Here is a 23,218-nt window from a genome sequence, read left to right as displayed (position 1 = left end):
AGAGAGCAGGCATTCAAATTTCTAATGCTAAAGCCAGATTTAGTTTTAATACCAATCGATCTGGCCGACTTTTAGCTAATTACATACGTATAAAAATTTTTTTGCTAGCCATTAAATCCCTTAAGAAAAATACATCGCCTGGTCCAGATGGGATCCCAGCAGAGTTTTATAAACAATTTCAATTACACTTGTTATCCTTTTTATATCAACTTTTTACTTGTTTGGGGTCCAATGGTACAGCTTCTGGTTCATTCACATAAGCTTTAATAATTCTACTTCCAAAGCCTGATAAATATCCCACTCTTGTCGCCCTATTTCTTTGGTTAATCAAGATTGTAAATTAAATGCAAAGATACTCGCTTCTAGATTAGGACCTATTTTGGATTCAGTTATCTCTCCTGACCAATCTGGTTTTATGAAAAATAGAGTTTCTGCTAATAACACCAGAACTTTACTTCACGTTATTGAACAAAGTTCTACTCTATCATCCCCCTCAGGGATCCTAGCCTTAGATGCTGAGAAAGCTTTTGATAAGATTCTTGGAAATTTTTATTTCATACATTATCCTTTTTACATTTTGGATATTCTTTTATACGTATGGTTTCTGCTTTATATTCTGCCCCTACTGCTCGTTTATTCATAAATGGACACATTTCTCATCAGTTTTCTCTTTTTAGAGGTACGAGGCAAGGATGTCTGCTTTCTCCTCTTTTATTTTTAATTGGCATTGAGGCTTTCCTCTCTTCAATTAGGAAATGTGATAAGATTAAAGGTATCAGTATTAAGGGTGTTCCTGTTAAATCCTTTGCATATGCTGATGAAGTGCTCTTATTTCTAAGTGATCCTGGGTCCTCTTTCTCACCTTTATTTCATATTATGTCAAATTACTCTACAATTTCTGTTTATACTTTAAATACAAATAAAACAAAATGTTTCCCTTTGAATATATATTGTACTCCTGATACGCTTCCTATGAATGGTATAATTTGGCAAAAAAATAAACTGAAATATCTTGGGATTTTATTTTCTACATCCATAAAGTCAATAATTACTTTAAATTGTGATTTTCATTTAACTTATATTAAAGACAAAATTTCTAAATAGTCATCATTACATCTTTCATGGTGGGGCAAATTGGATTCTATCAGAATGACTTTACCGCCTAAAATTTGTTATACCCTTGCAATGCTTCCAATTCAATTTCCTTTGAAGTTTTATAAAGATGTTGATAAAGTTTTGTATAAGTTCTTATGGAACAACAAATCACCTCGTATCAGTTATACATTGCTAAAAATTCCCAAACATAATGCTAGTTTTGCCATTCCTGATTTTTTTCTTTATTACAAAGCCTTTATTTTGAAACAAAGTTTACTTTGGTTTAATCATTCTTTATTAAATACTCCGCCTGCTTGGTTATCTGTAAAGAAATCGTTAGTAAATCCTCACCCACTCCCATCTCTTTTAACAATGTATAATACCACAGCATTTTTCCATAAATCAGCCAATTATTAAATCTACTAATATGATGTTTAATGATTTAGACTTCATTTTTCTTCCCCCCATGAATACTACTGGAGATATCTCCCTTTGGTATGGCAATGTTATCAAATTGAATAGGAATGTTACTTTTTGGTCCTCATGGATTAAAGCAGGTATTTTCTATCTTAAAGATGTGTATGCCAATAATAATTTCATTTTGTTTGAACATTTACAATCCCGATATGGTTTATCTCGATCCCATGTTTTCAAATACCACTACTTATGTATTCAATTTTGGATTCTTTTCCAGATGCTATTCCCTCTAATATTACTGTTGATTTATCAATTTACATTCAAACGGATTCTTCTTCTTCTCATGGTGTTTCTATTTTATATAAAAAGTTATCGGACACTCTTGGTAACAATATAGATATGCTTTCGACTTTCTGGAATAATGAGTTATCACTTTATCTACTGACACTTGGAAAGATATATGGTGTAATGGTATATCTGGCTGGCTTCCTGTTTCCCTCTTTCAAACTATTATATTTTGCTTGATAGATTATGGAACCCTTACCGTTTATTTCATGCTAAACTTCTCCCTTCTCCTGACTGTTGGCATTGTAAGGTAGAATCCGGTACATTGCAACATATGTTATTTGATTGCCCTCTCATTTCCAAGTTTTGGTCAGATGTTTGGGTTATTATAACTAACATTTTAAATATTCAAGAAGATATTTCTTATAAATTTTTGATTTGTAAATCGCTTATCTTATCACATGATTTAAATGTTTTAGAATGTAAAGGTTTGAATTTTCTCATTTCAGCAGCATTGAAATCCATTACTAATTGTTGGAAAGATTGTTCAGTATACTACAATAAATAACAAAGCAAGACATTGGGAATCATCAACCATGGAGTCTGATAGCACGGTTTACAAGCAACAGAATGACAGATAAAAGACGTGCTTAATAACTTTAAAAATAATACGGTGGGTCTAACCTGAGTGAAATCTCTGCCCACTGAAAGTTACTTCAGAAAACGAGATCTAAAGTGTTTGTAAATAGGACAGAAGAAAGTAAAGTGCATCATGTGTTGAGTAGATGTGGCATCACGCATACATGGATTAGGGTCCGAGTTACGGGACCATCCCTTAGATATACTATGTAAAAATGAACCATGTGTATCCTAAATCGAGTTAACAGTTAATGTTGAGTGTTAGGCATGTCAAACAGGACATAAGGTTCTATTGACAAAAAAGCAAGGGATTCCCTCTCTTCAAACATGTGTCTGTGAAAGGCTGCTTTAATCCAGGCATGGTCAGCCTTCTTGATGCTCTCATGGCAGTTAAAGAAGGAGGGGTGCAATCACAACTACAGGTGATCCAGGATGTGTCGGAGACCCGATCCAGACCCAAGGAGTCCTTAAGCATTTCCCTGTTAAGCTCTAGTTCCGGCTTGATCCAAATAGTTAACCAAAGTTTAAGAGTTCTTAGTTGGATCATGCCAGCCAGAACTCTCTGTCCTAATTGTTTGTGGGCAATGAAAGTGGGGTAACTTCTTGAAAGTGCAAGTAGCCTTCTGTGGAACATGTTCTTAACAGCCTGCAAATTAGCGGTATTAGCATACCCACAGATTCCACAACCATAAGATGCCATAGGTTTACGCTTGGAATTGTGAATCTCTAACATGGACACCACTGATTTATGGCCCAGTCTGGCCACAAAATAAAAATAGCTGCAGTACTTCTGGCAAAAATATATCTTCTTTCCCTGACCAAAGAAGACCAAGCGAGGTAAGAGTTAAACATGGTGGCATGATATGGGCATGTTTTGACTCTTGTATGTGGGTGACCCTTGCAAACGTGAACTCTACTTTTGGTGTTTCTAGGAACTATCATCATATTGTATGATTTGATTGAGTTAATACATAAAGTGAATCCATGCAGTTGCTGAAAAGGTAAGATAAAATTTGAAGAACTTGCAGTATTCAAAATTAAAAAGTTATATTATTAGACTTATGTGACCAAAAGAGTATCACATTGATTGCTGGTGAGTTGTGGCAAGACAATTGTCTAGAGGAGTACGCTCACCCTGGTACAGAGCACTAATGAAAGGGAGTGGTGGAAGTGTATTACTTACTTGAAGTGGATCAATGTCTGGTCGAAATATAATCATGATAGTGTCTCTTGAGGGCTTCTGTCTATGTTAAGCAAAGTGTTGACCATGTTACTATGGAAATCATTTATGCTAATATAAGATACATTACATTCATTTTTGTAAAATATTTTGTCCTAATTTAACGAATTTGCAGGTTGTGAACTCCACTTCGTCCCTCCTTGTAAATACATAGTTAGGCAAGCACTGAGACCTAGGCCCGAAGATATTGAGTGACAGGTCACAGGTGGGGTAGCACATAGTCAGCAGACAAACCCACGAACAGGAAACCTTAGATCAATCCACAGACAGGCACAGTGACCCTACAATGGTCAAGGGAGATTGGCCTCAATAAAAGCACACATGGCCAAAAACACCATAAACTCAGATGCCACATAAGGAAGAAACATATAGATATTTCGAACACAGTACACACAACACATGCAGTGATCATGCGCTCCCCATGCTGAGCATCTGAACATGTTACTCACTGGCCACCTTGTGTCGATGCAAGGTGGTGGCCCACCTGGATTATCAATCACACACTTAATTTATGGCTCCAAAGGCAACAACGACATTCCTTACCATACAAAGATCACTGAAACCATTTAGTGGCATACAATGATCTGTATAAAAGAAATTCTCAAATCGATTGTAAATTGAGACAGTACTCAGACCCTATGCCTGTAACTGACCTTCTGGCTGCAAAGTTTAATTAAACAAACTATCCCAGTTATGCCAAATGCCTCTTATCTCTTGTGTTTCCGAGGTGTTTAATGCTCAAGCACCACTTTGCCGAGCAACCATCTGAGCTGATTGGTACCTCATACCCGACCGCAACCAAAGGAAGGGGACCCCGCCTGGACGGATTCACATTTGCACAGAAAGGAAGGTGAACCAACACTGCAACTGATTGCAAATTCTGCTAAATACATGGGGCAGTGGTCTGTCCTGAAGCAGCCATCACAGGGGTAAAAGGCTGCATCAGAACCACATTTTTAAAGCATATGGCATGCAGTAAACTAAGCAGAAACGTAAAAAGATACAGTGAGTGCCCTGACACTGACAGAATCTTTCATATTAGCTATTTTATATGACCTAGCTGAGTAGTCTTAAGGAGGTTTAAGAAGCAATCCTGCAGAAGTCACCTTCATTGAATTTTCTGAGAGTCAGCGTGCAGGAAAGTTGAGTTTATTGTATATCCCTTTATGGCTCCCAGGATGCTATTTTTGTGAAAGAGCTGTCCTGATTGGGCAGCGTTGGCATCTCAATCCAATTTTTTTGTCGAAAAGATTTTCTAAGTTACACCAATTTCGTGAAACTGTTAGAATCTGAAAGAAGCAAAAGGTGTTGGCCACTTGGCCCATGAGTGTGATACAGGGTGTGATCAGGACTTTTTGAGAAAAAGATCTGGACCTCAGAAACTAGGTGTAACTTGTGCCTGGCCAAAAAGGGGCCTGCACTTTTCATGTTATTCACTTGTTTCCACAAATGTTGCTATTACCTTTATCCCAAATCGGACATCAGCAGATTATCAGGCCCACTTACTCTGGGCTTCCTGGTCTCCCAGTGCCCAGCCCCATAGCTCCCCTTGGCAGTGCCCTGCTTTTGGAGGCCCAGGACCTTCTCTCGAGCCTCGGGGCCCCGTACTGGTGTCTTGTTCTATTTTTTATCTCTGCTGTTCTATTTATTTATTTCTGCTGTTCTATTTAATTTAATTTCTGCTTAGTTTGATTTCTGCTCTTAGCCCTTGTCTTCTTTTCTTTCATCCTTTTGCTCACTTCTCCCTTCTTTGCAGTCCCCCCCACTGCGGCCCCCGCTGCCCCTCCTGTGCTTTCCCGCTCATGCCTCCCAGCTGTTCCGCCCTTTCCCAACCTTCACTTAATGGAGGCCACTGAGCAGCCACGCTGCCAGCATTCCAAATACCAGCCCTGTCTGAGACCTGACCACAACCAGCACCAGGCCCCCTTAGTCCTCAGGCCTTCAACGCTACAGCTCCTCAGCTCTCCACAAACTCAATGCCAGCAATAACTACAACTGCCAGCTCTCCTCACCTCTCAAAACCCACGGACCCTTCACCTGCAATCACTTCCACCACTCCTTCGCCAAGACCCAGGACCGTACACCTCCCTCCAGCAACAACCAAACCCTGAGATGCATCCAAATCAGCGTTCACTCCCTCAACAGACACACCAGAGAAATCTGGGACTTCCTCGACAGCAACCCCCCGGACATCACCTTCCTCACCAAACCTGGACATACTCTGCCTCTGGACCAGACATAGCAATCACCATCCCAGAAGGATACAAGTTTACCTGGAAGGATCGCCCCAACTGCCCCAGATGAGGCATCGCCATCGTCCACAAGGCCAATCTCTGGCTGAGCACCTATTCTGACGGGCCCATAGACCTGATGGAACACTGTCATTTCAGGATCCAGACCAACCAGTCCTCCACCCTCCAAGGCACCCTCATCTACAGACCACCTGGAACCCGATCTCCTTTTTCTGACTCCATCCCCAACATCATCATGCCGCATGCCATCACCTCCACCGATTTCACGCTGCTAGGAGACCTCAACTTTCACCTCAACAACCCCCAGGACCCCAACTCAGCCTCCCTCCTGGACAACCTCCGTTCCATAGGACTCAAGCAGATAGGACCAGAACCAACGCACACAGCTCGGCACATCTCAGATCCCGTTTTCACAGTGCGGAATTCCATCAGCTTCGGCCACACCTCCGAACTCCCATGGACGGACCACTGCTGTGTTCACTTCACCTACAAATCCAACATCCTACGCAGACACCTTCATCAGCTGCTGTGCAGGAATTGGAACAAAATTGCTGATGACCAGTTCGCTGCTGGCTCCGCACCCACCACCATAGACCATTATCCCACCACCACCACCTGCAATCTACACCATTGGATCACCAACTGCTCCAACACCATCACCCCCTCAAGACAGCCTCCAATCCGCATGCCAAGAAAGCTAGCTATTTTTTCACCATACTTTGAGACTCCAGATGCACCTGCATACAACTTGAAAATCTATGGAGGAACTCCATAACCATGACAGACTTAAACAATTTCAAAATAGCTACTGCTACCCACCACAAGCTCAGCAGACTCTCCAAGAAGAAAGCTCTACAAGACAGAATATGCTGACAACAGCAAGGAACTCTTTGGCATCATCAAAGAGCTCGCTCAACCCAACAGCGAGTCCACAGACATCACTCCCTCCTAGGACCTCTGCAACAGACACATCACTTTCTTTCATCACAAAATCAAGACCACCTATGACAACTTTGACGACAACAACCCCCATGAGGAACACCCTCCCAACGCTCCTAATAGCACACAGCTGACACTGGACAGCTGGACTGCCCTCAGCATCGAAAACACTCTGAGAATAATAAAGACCACCCTCTCCAGGGCCCCCACGGACCCCTGCCCCCACCACATCTACCGCAGAGCCGCAGACATCATCGCCTCCAGATTCAACATATCATCAACATTTCCTTTGAGTCCCCATCCTTCTCCGATGACAGGAAAAACTCAGAGACCAACCCTTTCCTGAAAAAACCTTGAGCGGACGCCACCGACCTATCTCTCTGGGGAAAAAGCCTTCAACAGCCTACTCGCCACCTCCATCAAAGAAAACCACATCATTGACTCCTCCCACTCAGGCTTCAGAAAGAACCACAGCACCAAAACCACCCTCCTCGCAGCAACAGATGACATTCATGCCCTCGGCAACAGAGGAGAGACTGTGGCCCTCATCTTCCTAGACCTCTCTGCGGCCTTCAGCACAGTCTCTCACCAAACCCTAGCCCGCAAACTCCATGATGCAGGAGTCACAAAGAAGGCCCTCATCTGGATCCTCTCTTTCCTCTCCAGGAGAACGCAATGTGTCAGATTTCCTCCATTCCTCCCAGAACCAACTCCAACCACCTACAGAGTCCCACAAAGATCCACCAGCAGCCAGATCCTGTTTGGCATCTGCATGGCCCGCACACATCAATCGTTAACACACACGGACTCAACATCACATCATATGCAGATGACACCCAACTCATTCTCCCCCTATCCAACAAACCGAACATTACCAAATGCACATTCAAAGATGAAATGGAAGCCGTAACCAGATGGATGAAGAACAGCTACCTTCAAATCAACTTGGACAACACTGACGTACTTATCATGGGCCTACACCCTGACACCTTGAACGACACCTAGTGGCCCCCGCCCTCGGGCCCCCCTCCCCCACGGACCAAGCATGCAACTTCAGAATCATCCTGGAATTTGAACTCAAAATGGACAGCCAGATCAATGCCATCACCTCCTCCTGCTACCACACCCTGCAACTCCTCTGTAAGACCTAAAAATGTGGACCCCCCGAACACCCCCCTTTCCCTCAGCACCTTGAGACCCGTACCGGGTGAGTAGATTGCGCTTTATAAATCCCCTGATTGATTGTTTGATTGATAGTACTGTGTACTGTGCAGAGCTCCCCCAAGTCACAGGATGGCATGCTCTAGGAGCAGGCTGAGAGATTTTTTAACAAAGCAATCATCTTTTGTATGTCCTTTTTTATTGATTTGGTATAATGTATATGTAATGCTATGATGCTGTTAATTTTTCAAACTGTATTTTGTACAAGAAGTGATGTCCTAAAGCATTGCATTTTATTATCTATGCCTAAATATTTCATTTGAGGATACTGATATTTCTTGCTAAGCTGTTTTTGATGACAAACGTTGATGTCATTCAGATTCCGTTGTTAATAATTGAACGTTTTTCCAATGTTGCAACCCTTCAAATGCATTGTCATCTGTGTTTGTTGAAATGTTCATATTGAATTGTGTGATGCATCTGTACCTAGCATTAAGCTCAATAGTATATAATTATAAGAGTGCACCAAATATGTCCTCCCCATGATTATATCACAACATAGACTCACCAACAAAGAGCCAAGTTGTACATTGTCCACTAAAACTACCACAGTTATCATGGATTCCCAATAAAACACATGCAAACCAGGTTCCCCTCACAGGCTAAGAAACGTAATATGTTTTGTCAAAAATGGCACGCACACACACTTCCCTGGAGAAAGGAGGGACATTTTGACACTAAAACCAATGAATATACAAGAATACACATAACTACTAAATACACAGGTCAAAAGAAAAGCAGGCGAGAGGCATTATTAGATTATGGGCCATCTTCGAGTAGGCCCAGATGCATACGCCTACATTACCGATAAGCAGGAAGGCATCTGCACCTTTCTCACCTTATACAGGTACAGAGGTGCTCAAGCAAGCACCCGCACATTAGGATACTCAATTTCTCTAATAGCAGGAGCAGATGGACCCCCCACCAAAAGAAAAACGGTTCTGCTAAAGCATGAGAAACTAACAACCCAACATACCCAGACAATTGCAGCGCAACCCATGTCCTCTACAAAGTCCTCAGAAGCTCGACGCCTGTTTTCCATATCTGACACATAGAAGCTCCACAGCAGAGAGAACATGCACCCCCACATGATCAAATGAATGCACAAAAGTGACACAGAGATTTGTGGCCTTTTAGACACTGATACAGCCAGTGAAAGAGCGGAAGGGAGCCCTAGTTCCATGGAAGTTGATGACAAGGTTGAGGCCATAGGGCTCACTTAAGTAGCTGAAGTGACCATAGAGAGCAAGTTTGAAAGTGAAGTCTGGCCAAAAAGAACAGCTCATTTTTCAGGAAAAATGAGGCAAATAAGACGGGACGAGTAATAAAGGCACAACCTACGTTTAGAGAGAGAAAGAGCAGACACTCAGGAAGCACAGCGAGAAAACAGTGCAGAGCGTCCCCAGATAAGGGAAGCGGGGGCAGACACAGGCCACTGATTAGTGATGAATCAGAGACAGAATTAAATGAGAGTCTTCTAGCAGGGATCAGATCATCTCCAATCAATCAGAATGTTAGTGGGGATGACTAGGAACTAGGAGCACGAGGCATCCTGGTACTGGCCCAACCAAGATGTAGGAAGAATTTGATGGCACCTTTGTGTGAACACTGGGGAAACAGCAATGTGGACTCTACCCTTACACACAGCAAGGACAAGTTAACACCAATGTAGATAGTAGCAAGAGAGGAAGGTAAGAAATGTGCATGCTTGTTTGGCTACCTACTAGCCTGCTGGACTGAGAAAAGGAACCAATATGATAGACCTTGGCTGGAGGAATTCTTTGAGCTAGAGGGCATGGCTATAGCAAAAGATTGTATCCGACATGGAGGAGGAGATCCCAAGTAGAACTTCCCCAGCATGTAGGAGCATCTAAAAAGATGGAAACAACATATCAGAAAGAAACCTGTAGAGTTACCCGAAGTAAGACTGTATCTGATATGACAAAAGGACACATCAGGTACCATCTACATGCAGAGGGCCACAAATGGATAAAGAGTGATTAAGGATGAAATTGCTGCCATTGCTAGATGGTGCAGTTAAATATATCTCAGGCATTGAGAAGAACACTGCAGGGTTAAAGCTAACAATAGGCAATATTAAAACTCTTCCAAGTAGCCTTATCGGAGTGCAGACTAATGCAGTGTTCACTCAAGCTCGAATTCCAGCAACTATGGTGACAGGCACAGGACTTGACAGGGCCACATTTAATTCATACAGGCACCGAATATGGTTAGCCCTGCAAGAGATGTTCCCTGACGTGGGAGTGTTAATAGCAGAAACTACAAAACCAGGGGAGAGCATAACATATTTCTTGGAAAGAATAAGGGAATGATGGGGACAAGGAACAGGATAACCATCAATTGATACGTACCCACAAGTTGCATTCTTTTTCAACATTCTCAAAAAGAGGCTGCCTACTGAGATACAAAGTGGACTAGACAGCACGGTTGGGTGAAACACCAAACCTGCACAGGAGTTACAAGCCCACATATTACAACAAAAGTTAACAAGAAAAAACTAGGGAAAAACAAGAGCAGGCCCAGAGAGACACTCCTAAATTGGTCAAACACATATTGAAAAAGTCTGCCCTCAAGGGATAGCGTTGGCCGCAAGCATGCAAATATCACCAGCCTTAAAGGGAGCACCACCACAGAACCCCACTGGGGTCCGGCCCAACTATGGCAGTAGAGGCCAGGGAGATTGGCAGCAACAAGACTCTAGGGAGTGCTACTAATGTCATAGGATTTGCCACCTGGTAGGCATATGCCAAATAAAGGCATACCATGATCATAGATAAATGAGCCAGGCCAGTCACCACAAAACCCTGTAAATGATCACCCACAAAAATAGATATAGGGGTATCAGTGAGCACCCTACACTCAGCCACAGAGAGGTCTGCCAGCCACTGAGCCCCCACAGCAGGGATCAGATAACTGGACAAACACTTGGCAGCAGCAACTGAAGACAGTGAACACAGCCCAACAGGAAATGGGACCACATCCTGGGCGTGGAGGGTTAACTGTCTGGGGAGGTAATGCCTTGCCTTTGCACAATCACAGAGTCAAAATGTGTAGTAAAATCAACCCTCATCACAAATAAGAATAATTAGCACCCAATCACCCTTGTTCCCAAAAGATTGTAACACACTTTGGTAATTCAAACTTTTACTTGTGTTCAGGGATTCAGGACTGGTGTATGTGTTTTTGTAGACCGGATATCCCCCTAAACTTCACCATCAAGGGTGCCTCAGGGAGCCAAAGCTCCACTCTACTACTGGTCCCCCAGGGCTGGGTTGGCTGGCCACACCCCAAGGGAAGGGCAGTCTGACGAAGGGGCAGGGCATCCAGGTCCCCGTGTCCAAAGTCAATGGGGATGTGTTCCAATCATCAAGCTGAAAGGACCCAATTGTCAGGCATTTGGCCCACAAAGCATGTTTCCCTTATGGCGTGAAGTGCCAACCATGACTCCAAAAAGCTAGAAGCCTTCGGCCAATGGAGAAATGAAGACCCCCTTGCAATTCTAAAGGAAGCTGTCCTCAGTGGCGGGAGTCAGGATTCCCATACAACAGGGATGGGAAAACCCCTTACTGGCTCCACAGTGCATGCACAATGAACCAGTAAGCTGCAAGGCATCTACATGGTGATGAGTCAGTTGAGGGGTTTACCAGGGTGACCAGGCATCCTAGAATTTCTGAAGCAGTCTCAGTTCATCATCACCCAGCAGACTTCAGCAAACATTTTGGTCAAAGTCCTGGCTTTTCCAGGTTTTTGTTTTCCCAGCCATGTTTATCAATGTTCCTAAATTTCCAAAGTCCGACCACCATGCCATACCCCTTCAAATTAGTGACAAAAGTGTACCAACTTATTAGAAGATCCTAGCCACAAGCCACGGATAGCAGGTCTGCATGCACTTAAAGAAAGCAGGATGTGCTCTCAGGGAGGGGTTGGTGCCTCAAAGAGGGTGCACCCAGTACCTGCTGCAGAGCCAGGCAAGGGGCAGGATGCCAAATGCACCCCCCATATCAGATCTAGGGCCATATGTAGGAGATGAATGGGTGAAGATGCCTTCAAGGGAATTTATTTCATGCGTACTTGATTATTTAGACTAATTTTAGGAAGGATCGGTTAGTGATCCTTGTTAAGAATCAATCAAAAACTGTGGAATTTCAATTCAATTTAAACAATTTGTTTCAACAAGACACAACATACAAAAAACAACACAAGGTGTACTAGAAAAATATAATTTTATCCAAAAGAATTTTTAAAGAAATCACTTCATATACAGATAAGTGAACAAGCAGAAAATTAGGACTGTGGGTACACACATAAGTAAATTAATACGTGACTCAACAGAACCTAAAAACACCTATCCCAAATCAGACTGAAGAAAACAAGACAGGGATAAGATGAAATGTCGACGTTTCGGTTTCCTATGAATTATTTGCGGAAACCATCTTCAGGACTGAAGTCAATTGGGATCTGACTTCCTAGCACTGCCCGACTATGATTGCTTGAGGGCTGCCACGGTCTAATTTCAAGGTGGAACCGCTTCTATTTGGTGTGTTAGTTGACTTCTTGACTTTAAAAAAGTTTGTGGGCTTCGCTGTATTGATGCTGGCTTTTATTTAAAAGAAGGGAGGTTTCTGGCCACATCTGTTGATAAGCGGTATGTTGAATGAAGCTTAGACGCGGTGAGCAGAAACTAATAACGGTACATAGAGAAGTTTTTCACGTGGAGAGTTCAGACACAGATGTGTAATCAACCATACGGCGATAATCTAATAAAAATAATGAAGGTAAATTGCAGCGTGGTAAATATTTAGTTCAAGGTAGTTTATCGCTGTTCAGCGGTATGTGAAGCAGTGTGTACAGCTCCAAGTCTCGCCGCAAGTAGAAAGTAAATTTCACAGAAAGTATTCCAATTCTAAAATTCCAAATTTTACCGATTCGGTATTTCAGAATCGGCAAATGGTATGTAGGAAAAAATGTGTTAATTTCTACTTAATCGGTAAGATTTGGTAATTAAGAATAAGTATTTACAGATTAGGTAATTCCCATTCATTCCTATGGGCCTGGAGACAGGGTGTCACATTGACACCCTATGGCAGGGTGTCACATAGACACCCTATTGCACCTCTGATTCGTGCATGTGTGCAGTTCAAAGCAACTGACCACATGCTGCGCAGCACTCTGCCACTGCTGTCCTGACTAGACCACGACCGCATGGTTACTGGAATACTTTCTGTGAAATTTACTTTCTACTTGCGGCGAGACTTGGAGCTGTACACACTGCTTCACATACCACATACCACAATCGGTAAAATTCGGAATTTTAGAATTGGTAAATCTAGATTACCTACATATGGCCCCTAGTGACTTACAGATGCTCCAAGCCTTACATGCACCATCCAGGAAAAGCAATGGGCCCTGACCTCAGACACCACAATTCCAAATAAGCAAGGGTAAATTTGAGCCATGGAACAGTCTTCGACCCCCTCAGCTTCTTGAAAAACAAGGTAGTAGATCGCATGAGATCTAGGGAAGTGCCAAAAACAGAAAACGCAAAGCCCAGAGTTAGCCCAAAAAGAAGTTTCTAGAGAAAGGGCAGGGTTGAGCTGTCTGAAGCCAAAATGGAGGGTTAAGTTGCACACCCCATGCTGTGGACGTACAGACACACACACATGATCTCAGAGCATGTTGCAACCACACACAACACTGCAGGGAGATATGCCCCTTATCACACAGACCAGCACTCTTTTGCTCAATATAAGGTATCATGTTATGGCTGCTTGTTGATTGGGCATGCAGTAAGTGCCGACAGTACTCATCTTTAGAGGTAGCCCCTGAAAAAAGCAAAATGCCTTCTTCACTTATATCTATGCAGATTTAAAGCCAAAATCCGAACCCAATAGGGTAGTAGTGAATTTGAGCCAGTACAATACCAACTCCAAGGATATTAAACCTCTTCACTGAACCTACAGATATCTAAAGCAAGCTAATTAGGATGCACAAAAAGGGCATCATACAGGAGGATATTGTTTGGCTGTGAGACTTCCAAGAGAAGAGATTCTTGGAAGTAGCAGAACCCTCAACTCAATGCACAAAAACGTCAGTCCCGCTTCCATTTGTGAAGCAAGGGTGGTCCTTAATGTACCTGGGGCAGTCTTCTTTAAAAACAGAGAATACCCAACATGGAATTCCAGTGTAGGGCCAACCAGTTCAAGGATAAAAAGGGGAATGAGTCACATGGGGGAAGGTTGTATGAGAGCATGAACAATACATGTCAGGAAATATGGGTACCAAGGATGTTGGATCCACTTGGCTAGAAGTGAAGGGGCAACCCTTAATTGTACAGAAACTTACACTGTATTCCTTGTGTTTCAGAGGCAAAAGAAAGTTTACACTGAGCATGAACGAGAACTGTGGCACATTTATGTACATTTCGGATATGCAATGGGGCACCTCCACGCTAATGGATTTCTACATGCAGTCAGTGAGTTTGCCTATACTCAGCTCATCCCCAGATGGTGCAAACTCTGTTCCCTGGTCACCATCCACACCATGACCCTACTCATTCCCGGAGGTATTTACCTTTAAAATGTGAACATGAATAACTAGCAGATATTATCAGATTTCAAGGGATCTCAGCTTTGTTTGTATCTAGTGCCATTCCAGGTACAGCAAATGGGCCTCAATGATGGCACCAAAGAAAACGTAAGGACCCAAAAATCATCTTTGTGAATGTAAAGATCTTCGGAGGCAATTCAAGATTTTTTTGTTAGAGTGCACACATTACTATACCATCACTGCAATCAGCTAAATTTATATTCCTAAGCAGTATGAAATTGCTTCTATATATTTTCACATGATGGTATTGTGGTGAAGGAGATAGTTGAGGTGGCAGGTTTAAGCAAAAACTGATTAAGGAAAAATAAAGCTAACAAATTGAAGGAAGTCTCAAACTGTCTGCAACTGAGCAAGAGAAGAAAACTGCATTTAATAGTAAATATCAGGAGAGCAACGCAGTGAGTAAAAACATGATACCAATATGAGTAAATATTAATGGAAGCAAAGAGTTTGTATAATGATTGTTCTTCTGTCACCACCTCAAAGAAATCATAAAACATCTTTTTGGTGAGCTTCTTACCTGTGGGTATCTGTATGCCCCCAAGATTCTGGCAGTGGCTAGTGTAGTGGATGAATAAACATCTCCAATAACCACCGACAGGACAGACTGAGATTGACAGTGATAGTTGGGTACCATTTCATATTGACCTGATAAGAGACACATTGCCACTTTGATGGCCTTGGTGTCTTCATAGCAGGAATCGTGGATACGGAAGCCCAGTGTGACATTGGGTAAGATCGCAGTATTCAGATTAATCTCCTTCACTGCAAAAACCATAGCCTGTACCCAGCGGAAAGCCCTGAGAGTAAATCTGAAAATGCAGGAAAATACAGTTTTTTATTCATCACTCTTGGCCCTTTAAAATAAAGAAATTGGGCTGAAATGAGCCCCAAAGTGTATGATAAAAAACATACACTGCATCCAGAAAGTTCATTTAAGTTAAGAAACATATAAAGTGTCAATATGGTGAAATATTATCATGATGAATGCCTTCACATTATGCCAACGCATAAATACACTACATAGGATCCCCAAATCAAAATTTTTAAGATATCATCAAATTCTCATCATAATACCAAACTACTGAAATGCTAACCTCTTTTGACACAATCTATTTCTGTACTGAAAATAATTTTTGGATATGCAAACCCTGTTATGTAAGGCCGTGTTAAATAACAGTTTTTACTAGCCAAAGAAAGTACATCTGAGGAAAACATCTGTATTGTAGAGGGACTTAGGTTAGAATCGGTAAACAGTCATAATATTGATTCCAAAATATAGAATGGACATAATATCGAAGTAAAAATATAGAATGGACAAAATATCGAATGGACACAATATAGTGGTTAAAAATATCGAATTTAAGGTAAGTAATATCGATTTTCAAAATATAGAAGTCAAAATATCGAAGTATACAATATAGGCATTAAATATATCGATTTTTTAATAATATCAATCTTTTAAAAGTGTTGGTATGTTAGTATATGTGTGAAAAGTGTATATTAATTTTTGTAATGTATGTTTAATGTATTTTAAGTAATTAATTTTATGTTATTTAATTTTTGCGTAATTTAATTCTGTAGTGGGTTGTGGGTTTATAGGGGAATAGGGTGGGAAGTAATTTAATTGTAATTAATTAAATATTTTTATTTATTTATTGGTATTCATTTTGAATTTATTGTTATTTTTTAATTGGTAATTAATTTTTATTAATTGCCAATTAATTTGTATTAATTGATTAATTGTTAATTATGTTAATTTTCTAAATTTATTTTCTGTAGCGGGTTGTGGGTTTATAGGGGAATAGGGTGGGAAGTAATTTAATTGTAATTAAGTAAATACTTTTTTTCATTTATTGGTATTGATTTTAAATTTATTGTTAATTATTTTTAATTGGTAATTAATTTCTATTAATTGGCAATTAATTTTTATTAATTGGTAATTATTTTGTATTAATTAAATATTTGATAATTATGATAATTGTATTAATGTATTTTCTGTAGTGGGATGTGGGTTTATAGGGGAATAGGGTGGGAAGTAATGTAATTGTAATTAATTACATATAAAAAATACTTTTTGTGTATTGATAATTAATTTACTGTTAATTTTTAATTGGTATTAATTTTTATTAATAATTCGTTTATGTTATTGAAAATTAATTAGTTGTCAAATAATTATGAATAGGTTATTAATTTTTAATAACTAATATGTAGTTGTATTTCTAATTAATTATTACATATTATTACATTGGTTATTAATTTCAATTGATGTTTTATTGGTATTGATATTTAATTTATTTTTAATAATATATTAAATCATTACTTTCCCTACTGTTGCACTCTCTGGAGTGGGAATAGTAATTTTCACCCTCCCGCTATCCAACGCTTTCCCAACTATTGCACTCTCTGGAGTGGGAATAGTAATTCTTACCCCTACGCTATCCAACGCTTTCCCTACTGTTGCACGCTCTGGAGTTGGAATAGTAATTTTTACCCTCCCGCTATCCAACGCTTTCCCTACTGTTGCACTCTCTGGAGTGGGAATAGTAATTCTTACCCTTATGCTGTCCAACGCTTTCCCTACTGCTGCACTCTCTTGAGTGGGAATAGTAATTTTTACACCTACGCTATCCAACGCTTTCCCTACTGTTGCACTCTCTGGAGTGGGAATAGTAATTTTTACCCTTATGCTATCCAACGCTTTCCCTACTGTTGCACTCTCTGGAGTGGGAATAGTATTTTTTACCCCTACGCTATCTAACGCTTTCCCTACTGTTGCACTCACTGGAGTGGGAATACTATTTTTTACCCTCCCGCTATCCAACGCTTTCCCTACTGTTGCACTCTCTGGAGTGGGAATAGTAATTTTTACCCTTACGCTATCCAACGCTTTCCCTACTGTTGCACTCACTGGAGTGGGAATATTATTTTTTACCCCTACGCTATCCAATGCTTTCCCTACTGTTGCCATCTCTGGAGTGGGAATAGTAATTTTTACCCCTACGCTATCCAACGCTTTCCCTACTGTTGCACTCTGGAGTGGGAATAGTATTTTTTACCCCTACGCTATCCAACGCTTTCCCTACTGTTGCACTCACTGGAGTGGGAATAGTATTTTTTACCGCTACGCTATCCAACGCTTTCCCTACTGTTGCACTCACTGGAATGGTAATATTAAATGTTACCCTCCTGCTATCCTACGGTAAAATATTGTACATTTTTTATTAATAACTTACATTAATTATATCTTAATTTTAAGGTTATTTGAGTATTTTTAAGTATGTTTTAGTTAATTATATTTATTATTTCATTAATTTTAAATTACTTTTAAGACATTTAAAAAAATTCGATATTTTGACTGACTATATTTTTTACAGACTATATTTTGGATTCGATATTTTTGTACTTACCTGTTTGTAGATAGGAATTCGATATTTTGGCATTCTATATTTTGGTGACTATATTTTGGTAAGTCTATATTTTGTCATTCTATATTATGTCAGTGATCCGTTAGAATCTAATAATATCAGTGTTTCATTATAGATCAAATATAATATAAGTCCAAACAATGTGTTTGTAAAATCGGAAATACATGATACACTATAAGGTCTTGGGCAGGTCATTTTTTAGATATATAGTCCCTTTAACCATCCATTGGGCTATTTGGGAAATACAGTGTACATAACAATGTTACCAGCCTCTTCTGGGAACCACTGGAGGTCTTTAATGAAAGGCTGTACATAGGCTTTCCAGGTTCAAGCAGAACCTAGCAGTTGTTGGAGTCTGTGTATCCTGAAAACATTACTTTCTTCTGGAGTTGGTATATTTTGGTTACAACAGCATAGGGCCCGATTCACAGAACTAACTTAAGACAAAATCCTAAACATACTACCATTTTGATATTCATAGAAGGCACTTACTCATTTTAGTAATCACAGAAGGCACTTACTCACTTCGGTATTCACAGAAGTTAGGTGTCCTAACTTTAGGACTCCTAAATGCCTTCTGTGAATACCGAAAGTCTTAAAGTTATGATTTTTCTCAGTTTAGGAGTAGTGAAGTTAGGACGCCTAACTTTAGGACTCCTAAATGCCTTCTGTGAATACCGAAAGTCTTAAAGTTAGGATTTTTCTCGGTTTAGGAGTCCTAAAGTTAGGAGTCCTAACTCTACTACTGCTAAACCAAGAAAAGATGTTCGGTATTCACAGAAGGTATTTAAGAGTCCTAAAGTTAGGACAACTAACTTCTGTGAATACCGAAATGAGTAAATTGTAAATTTAAACTTGTATAGCGCACTACTCACCCGCAAGGGTCTCAAGGCACTTGTACGAATACCGCTGTGGAACCCATCCTGGCTTTCCCTGTGAGGCGTCCACTCCTGGGCACCCCCAAGGTGGAGGCCAGGCATCCTTAGCGTTTTGGCTGCCGTTGTGGAGATTAAGCAAGCTATTGCCCAGAGTTGCAGAGTGGGACTCCATGATTGGAATAGGCACCGAGGCAAGAATGATCAGGTCTGTGGAATTTTTGAGCCCAAGACCCACGGAGGCGGGGAATTGAACCCTGGTTCCGGGCTAGACCTCTGAATCAGGGTCTGCCAGCCCTAACCATTGAACCACACTTCTCCACACTTCTGAGTAAGTGCCTTCTGTGAATAGCAAAATGAGTAAGTGCCTTCTGTGAAAACCAAAATGGTAGTAAGTTTAGGATTCTGTCTTAAGTTAGTTCTGTGAATCAGTCCCTCAGTCTTTCCTTCACCACAGGTCCTATCTCCTCCAAACAATCCAGATGGAGGGCTGGGAGGTTTTTCTGAAGAAAATAAATTTGCAGTTTGATTTCCTTCACCACTGATTTAACTTGTGGCGTGAAGGATGTTAGACCTGACAGCATTAGGGTTGTCTTCCTCAAATCCTTTGCCTTTTTTGCCTCACTTATACGCTGAAATATTTTTGCTTGTCTTAGGACCCTTAGCACTTTACCACAGTCAACCTGAGCTACAGTGATGTGTCTCTCCCCTAAAACATGGATTGATTTACATATACACAATTGACATATTTAATTTATCTGTAAGTCCCTAGTAGAGTGCACTTCAGGTGCCCAGGGCTTGTAAATTAAATGCTACTATTGGGCCTGCAGCACTGATTGTGCCACCCACCCATGAAGCACTTTAAACAAGTCTCAGGCTTGCCACTGCAGAGCCTGTGTGTGCAGTTTAACTGCCTTGTTAATCCTTTTCATTACATATCAGTCACCCCTAAGGTAGGCCCTGGTAGCTCATAGGGCAGGGTGCTGTGTAATTAAATGGAAGAACATGTAGTGTTAAGTTCTGTATGCCATGTAAGTGAAAAACACCCTCATTAGTTTTTCACTATTGTGATACCTGCCCCTCTCTCATTGGTTAATAGTGCGACTTCCTTTGTATACATATGAGCTATAATTCCTGATTAAGAAATAGTAGTTCTGTCATGTTTCATATAATTGAAATGGTAATGTTGAAGCCTCTTTGCAGGAAAAATTGAATTTATTATCACTATTATAGAAATGCCTCTTTTAGAAAGATCGCATTTCTCTTCTCTTAGCTCTGTGGATCTGCAGCCTGTCTCCAATACACATCTGCGGTGGCTTACAAATGGACTTTGTACATTACCTCTAGACAGCCAAACACAAAGAAAGGCTAGGTATGACTGAGTTGCCATCCACATCCTGATGGATCATACCGGGCAACATTTGAGGGAGAAGTTGACACTTACACCTGAATAAGCAGTGTCCTGTCCCCACACAATGGGATGGATACCCTCCTGTAGTGCGCCTGGAGAAAGAGGTGGGAGGGAGGACTTTTGTTCAGGTGGTCTTGCGTGGCTCCGGTTTCTGGTCCATGCTCCATCGCTGTTGGCAGTCCCAGTTGGTAGAGAGAGACCAGATAACCCCTCTAGGGACTTTTTGCTTCTAGGCACTATTTTTTTACTTTTATTCTTCAAATACTCATATCTTGATTTCTACTTATTGGATGTTTATTTTTATGGTCTTGTTTTATTTATACATTCATAATCTGTATAATCTATTTTTCTAAACTTGTGTGGAGTCTTTTTCTGATATTTAATATGTATACCTGTTTGAAGATTTGCACAAATACTTTACACATTGCCTCTTAAGCCTGCCTGCTCTGTAAAAAAGCTACCACAGGGCGACAACAGCTTAATTGAATGTGTGCATCTGACTCAGCTGCCTAGAACTGTGGTTTCTGCGTGGACATGGTGCATACCTCTGCCAACCAAAAAACAATTTTTAACAGAGGAGAGCTTTAGAGACCAATCCTACGTTTCTTAAACAGGGTGTCTGCTTTAGCTGTGATGCCAAATGAACAGTGGAGTCTAGATTTCTGTTTTGCCTAACATCAAGAACTTATGGGCCGATTATAATAACGGTGGGACCACCACTGACAGTCGCTCAGTGACAGTCCCACCACCATCAGAACCATCTTATCTGCCTGCCATATTTCAATTGTAGAGGTGTGGTGGAAGGGGTTGTATTCCCTACCATGGTGGCGGTGCCTGCCAGACACCGCCATAAGTATTACAATGTCCCTTTTCCGTCCTACTTTTCATGGAAGTTAACCACCTTGAAAAGGCAGATGGAAAGGGTATTTGGTGGCCTGTAGCAGGTCCCCCTTACCCCCGGCACTCCAATATGGGCTCTGGGGGGCACATATCCCTGCACCATGTGGTAGACACTGTATGGTGCCTGCTACATAGTTCAGGGATATGTCAGCTGTCCCTATTTTGCATTGTGGCAGGTGCTGAAGCCAGCAGCTCCTGCGGCAATGCAAAGTTTAGGCATTGCGACTGCCGTGGTGGCTGTCTCATCATAATGCCTGTGTCAGGACTGGAAACAGTCTGTTGGGCAGTCATGATTTCTGATAGGGAGCGTCCGCTTGCCATCCTAATCAGCACCTTGGTCTTTCTTACATTTAGTGCAAAATAGGAGACCCTGTGGTTTGTTATTATTAAATGAAGTCAACAATACTGACTAAAATCAAAACAAGACAGTGTGGGGGCAAGACAGGTCTCTAGGAAGTCCTAATTTGTCAGTTACATTATAATGGAAAATGAATATATAGAACACTTTTCATACTGTATGTCCAAATATTATAAAATAAACAAATCCACCAAAGATATTAGAATTATATATAAAAACACAATTTATTATAATACCTCCCTTAAGGGTTACAATCTAAATTATTAAAAAGCATTAAAATAAATTATCCACATAGTGAACAAATCTGTGATAAAAAAAAGTCAAAAGAAAGAGTCGACACAGCGTTTCGTTGTTCGTTTACAATATTCACACCTTCATCAGGACACTTTGACGTTTGATTGGTATTCTGATTTTTTGAAGCTTCTGTTTCAATTTAAAAGACTTCTAAAACAACTGGATACTTATATACATCTGTTTTTTATGGTCATGCGATACCTGTGATAAGGTAACTGCGTGAAGTAATTCGACACGGAGGAGCCACCGGAATTTACTCTCGGGTCAAGTTCAAACGTAGGGCTCAGGATCCCTTCGTCAATTCGGAATCGCGAGTTTATGTACTCATTTTTGTGCGGCCGGTGCGACTAGTTGATCACTTGTCTGGTGCCGTTAAATTTAAAATTGCTTCTTGTTTTTCTTAACCTTTATAGTTTGATTCGGCCTCCCTGCTCCTCCGTGCTCGATTCCTCCGTCCTGTGTCAGGACTGGAAACAGTCTGTTGGGCAGTCATGATTTTTGATAGGGAGCGTCCGCTTGCCATCCTAATCAGCACCTTGGTCTTTCTTACATTTAGACAGTGAAAGTTGTTTTTTATATAGTGAAATACATAACCCATGCAAAAGAAGAAAACGGACTGGTTTGCAGAGAATATTTTGTTTGAGCATGTTTGGCCTACATTCAGTGTTTCTGATATTTCTCTATAAGTATGGCCAGGGGGTGCCCTTACATTTTGAAGAGCACTCAGGAGATCTATATACCTTGAGATACTCCTCAGTGTACTGAGTGAATCATTAATTTGAAGCACACTTTCCAAACTCACTGGCTTCAGTTGGAAAGGAAATACTTTATCCAGCCCTGAGATGCCTGCAAATTCATAGCCATTTCCCATGACAATAAACCAAGATATAATACTCTACTTTATTGAAGAGTGCGAGAGGAGGCTTTTTAGGGCAAAATTACAAGCCCCTTGCGTCATTTTTACGAAACCGTTGGGTCACTTTTGTGACACAGCAGCGTCGTAAACAATGCACCACCATGCAATAGATTTACAACGTGGCGCATCTAGTGATATTTGTCATGTTGTAAAGCCTTGCGTTACATTATACCTGTGTCAGGTATAATGAATGCAGGGTGGGCGTCCCGTTGCAAGGAAGCCCCTTAAAAGTGATGCAGTGAAATCTACAAGATTTCACTGAGTAATTTGTATGTCCCCACAGCGTCAAAACCTTACGCCTGCTTGTAGCAGGCGTAAGGA

At 41.0% G+C, this 23,218-nt stretch overlaps 1 protein-coding gene across 1 annotated transcript in view; it reads right to left on the bottom strand.

Annotated features, from left to right (window-relative positions):
- Window positions 1-23,218, bottom strand: part of LOC147712962 (vomeronasal type-2 receptor 1-like) — an 89,578-nt gene that overhangs the window by 45,439 nt on the left and 20,921 nt on the right. Inside the window, exon 2 of the mRNA XM_086919747.1 lies at window positions 15,236-15,527. Within this exon, the coding sequence (XP_086775873.1) occupies window positions 15,236-15,527 (292 nt within the window). The remainder of the gene's footprint in view (window positions 1-15,235; window positions 15,528-23,218) is intronic.

Source organism: Lissotriton vulgaris, chromosome 5, assembly GCF_964263255.1.
Source record: "Lissotriton vulgaris chromosome 5, aLisVul1.2, whole genome shotgun sequence".
NCBI classification, from domain to species: domain Eukaryota; kingdom Metazoa; phylum Chordata; class Amphibia; order Caudata; family Salamandridae; genus Lissotriton; species Lissotriton vulgaris.
The sequence above is the reverse complement of the archived record's forward strand: the minus strand, read 5'-3'. Positions and strand labels throughout refer to the sequence as shown.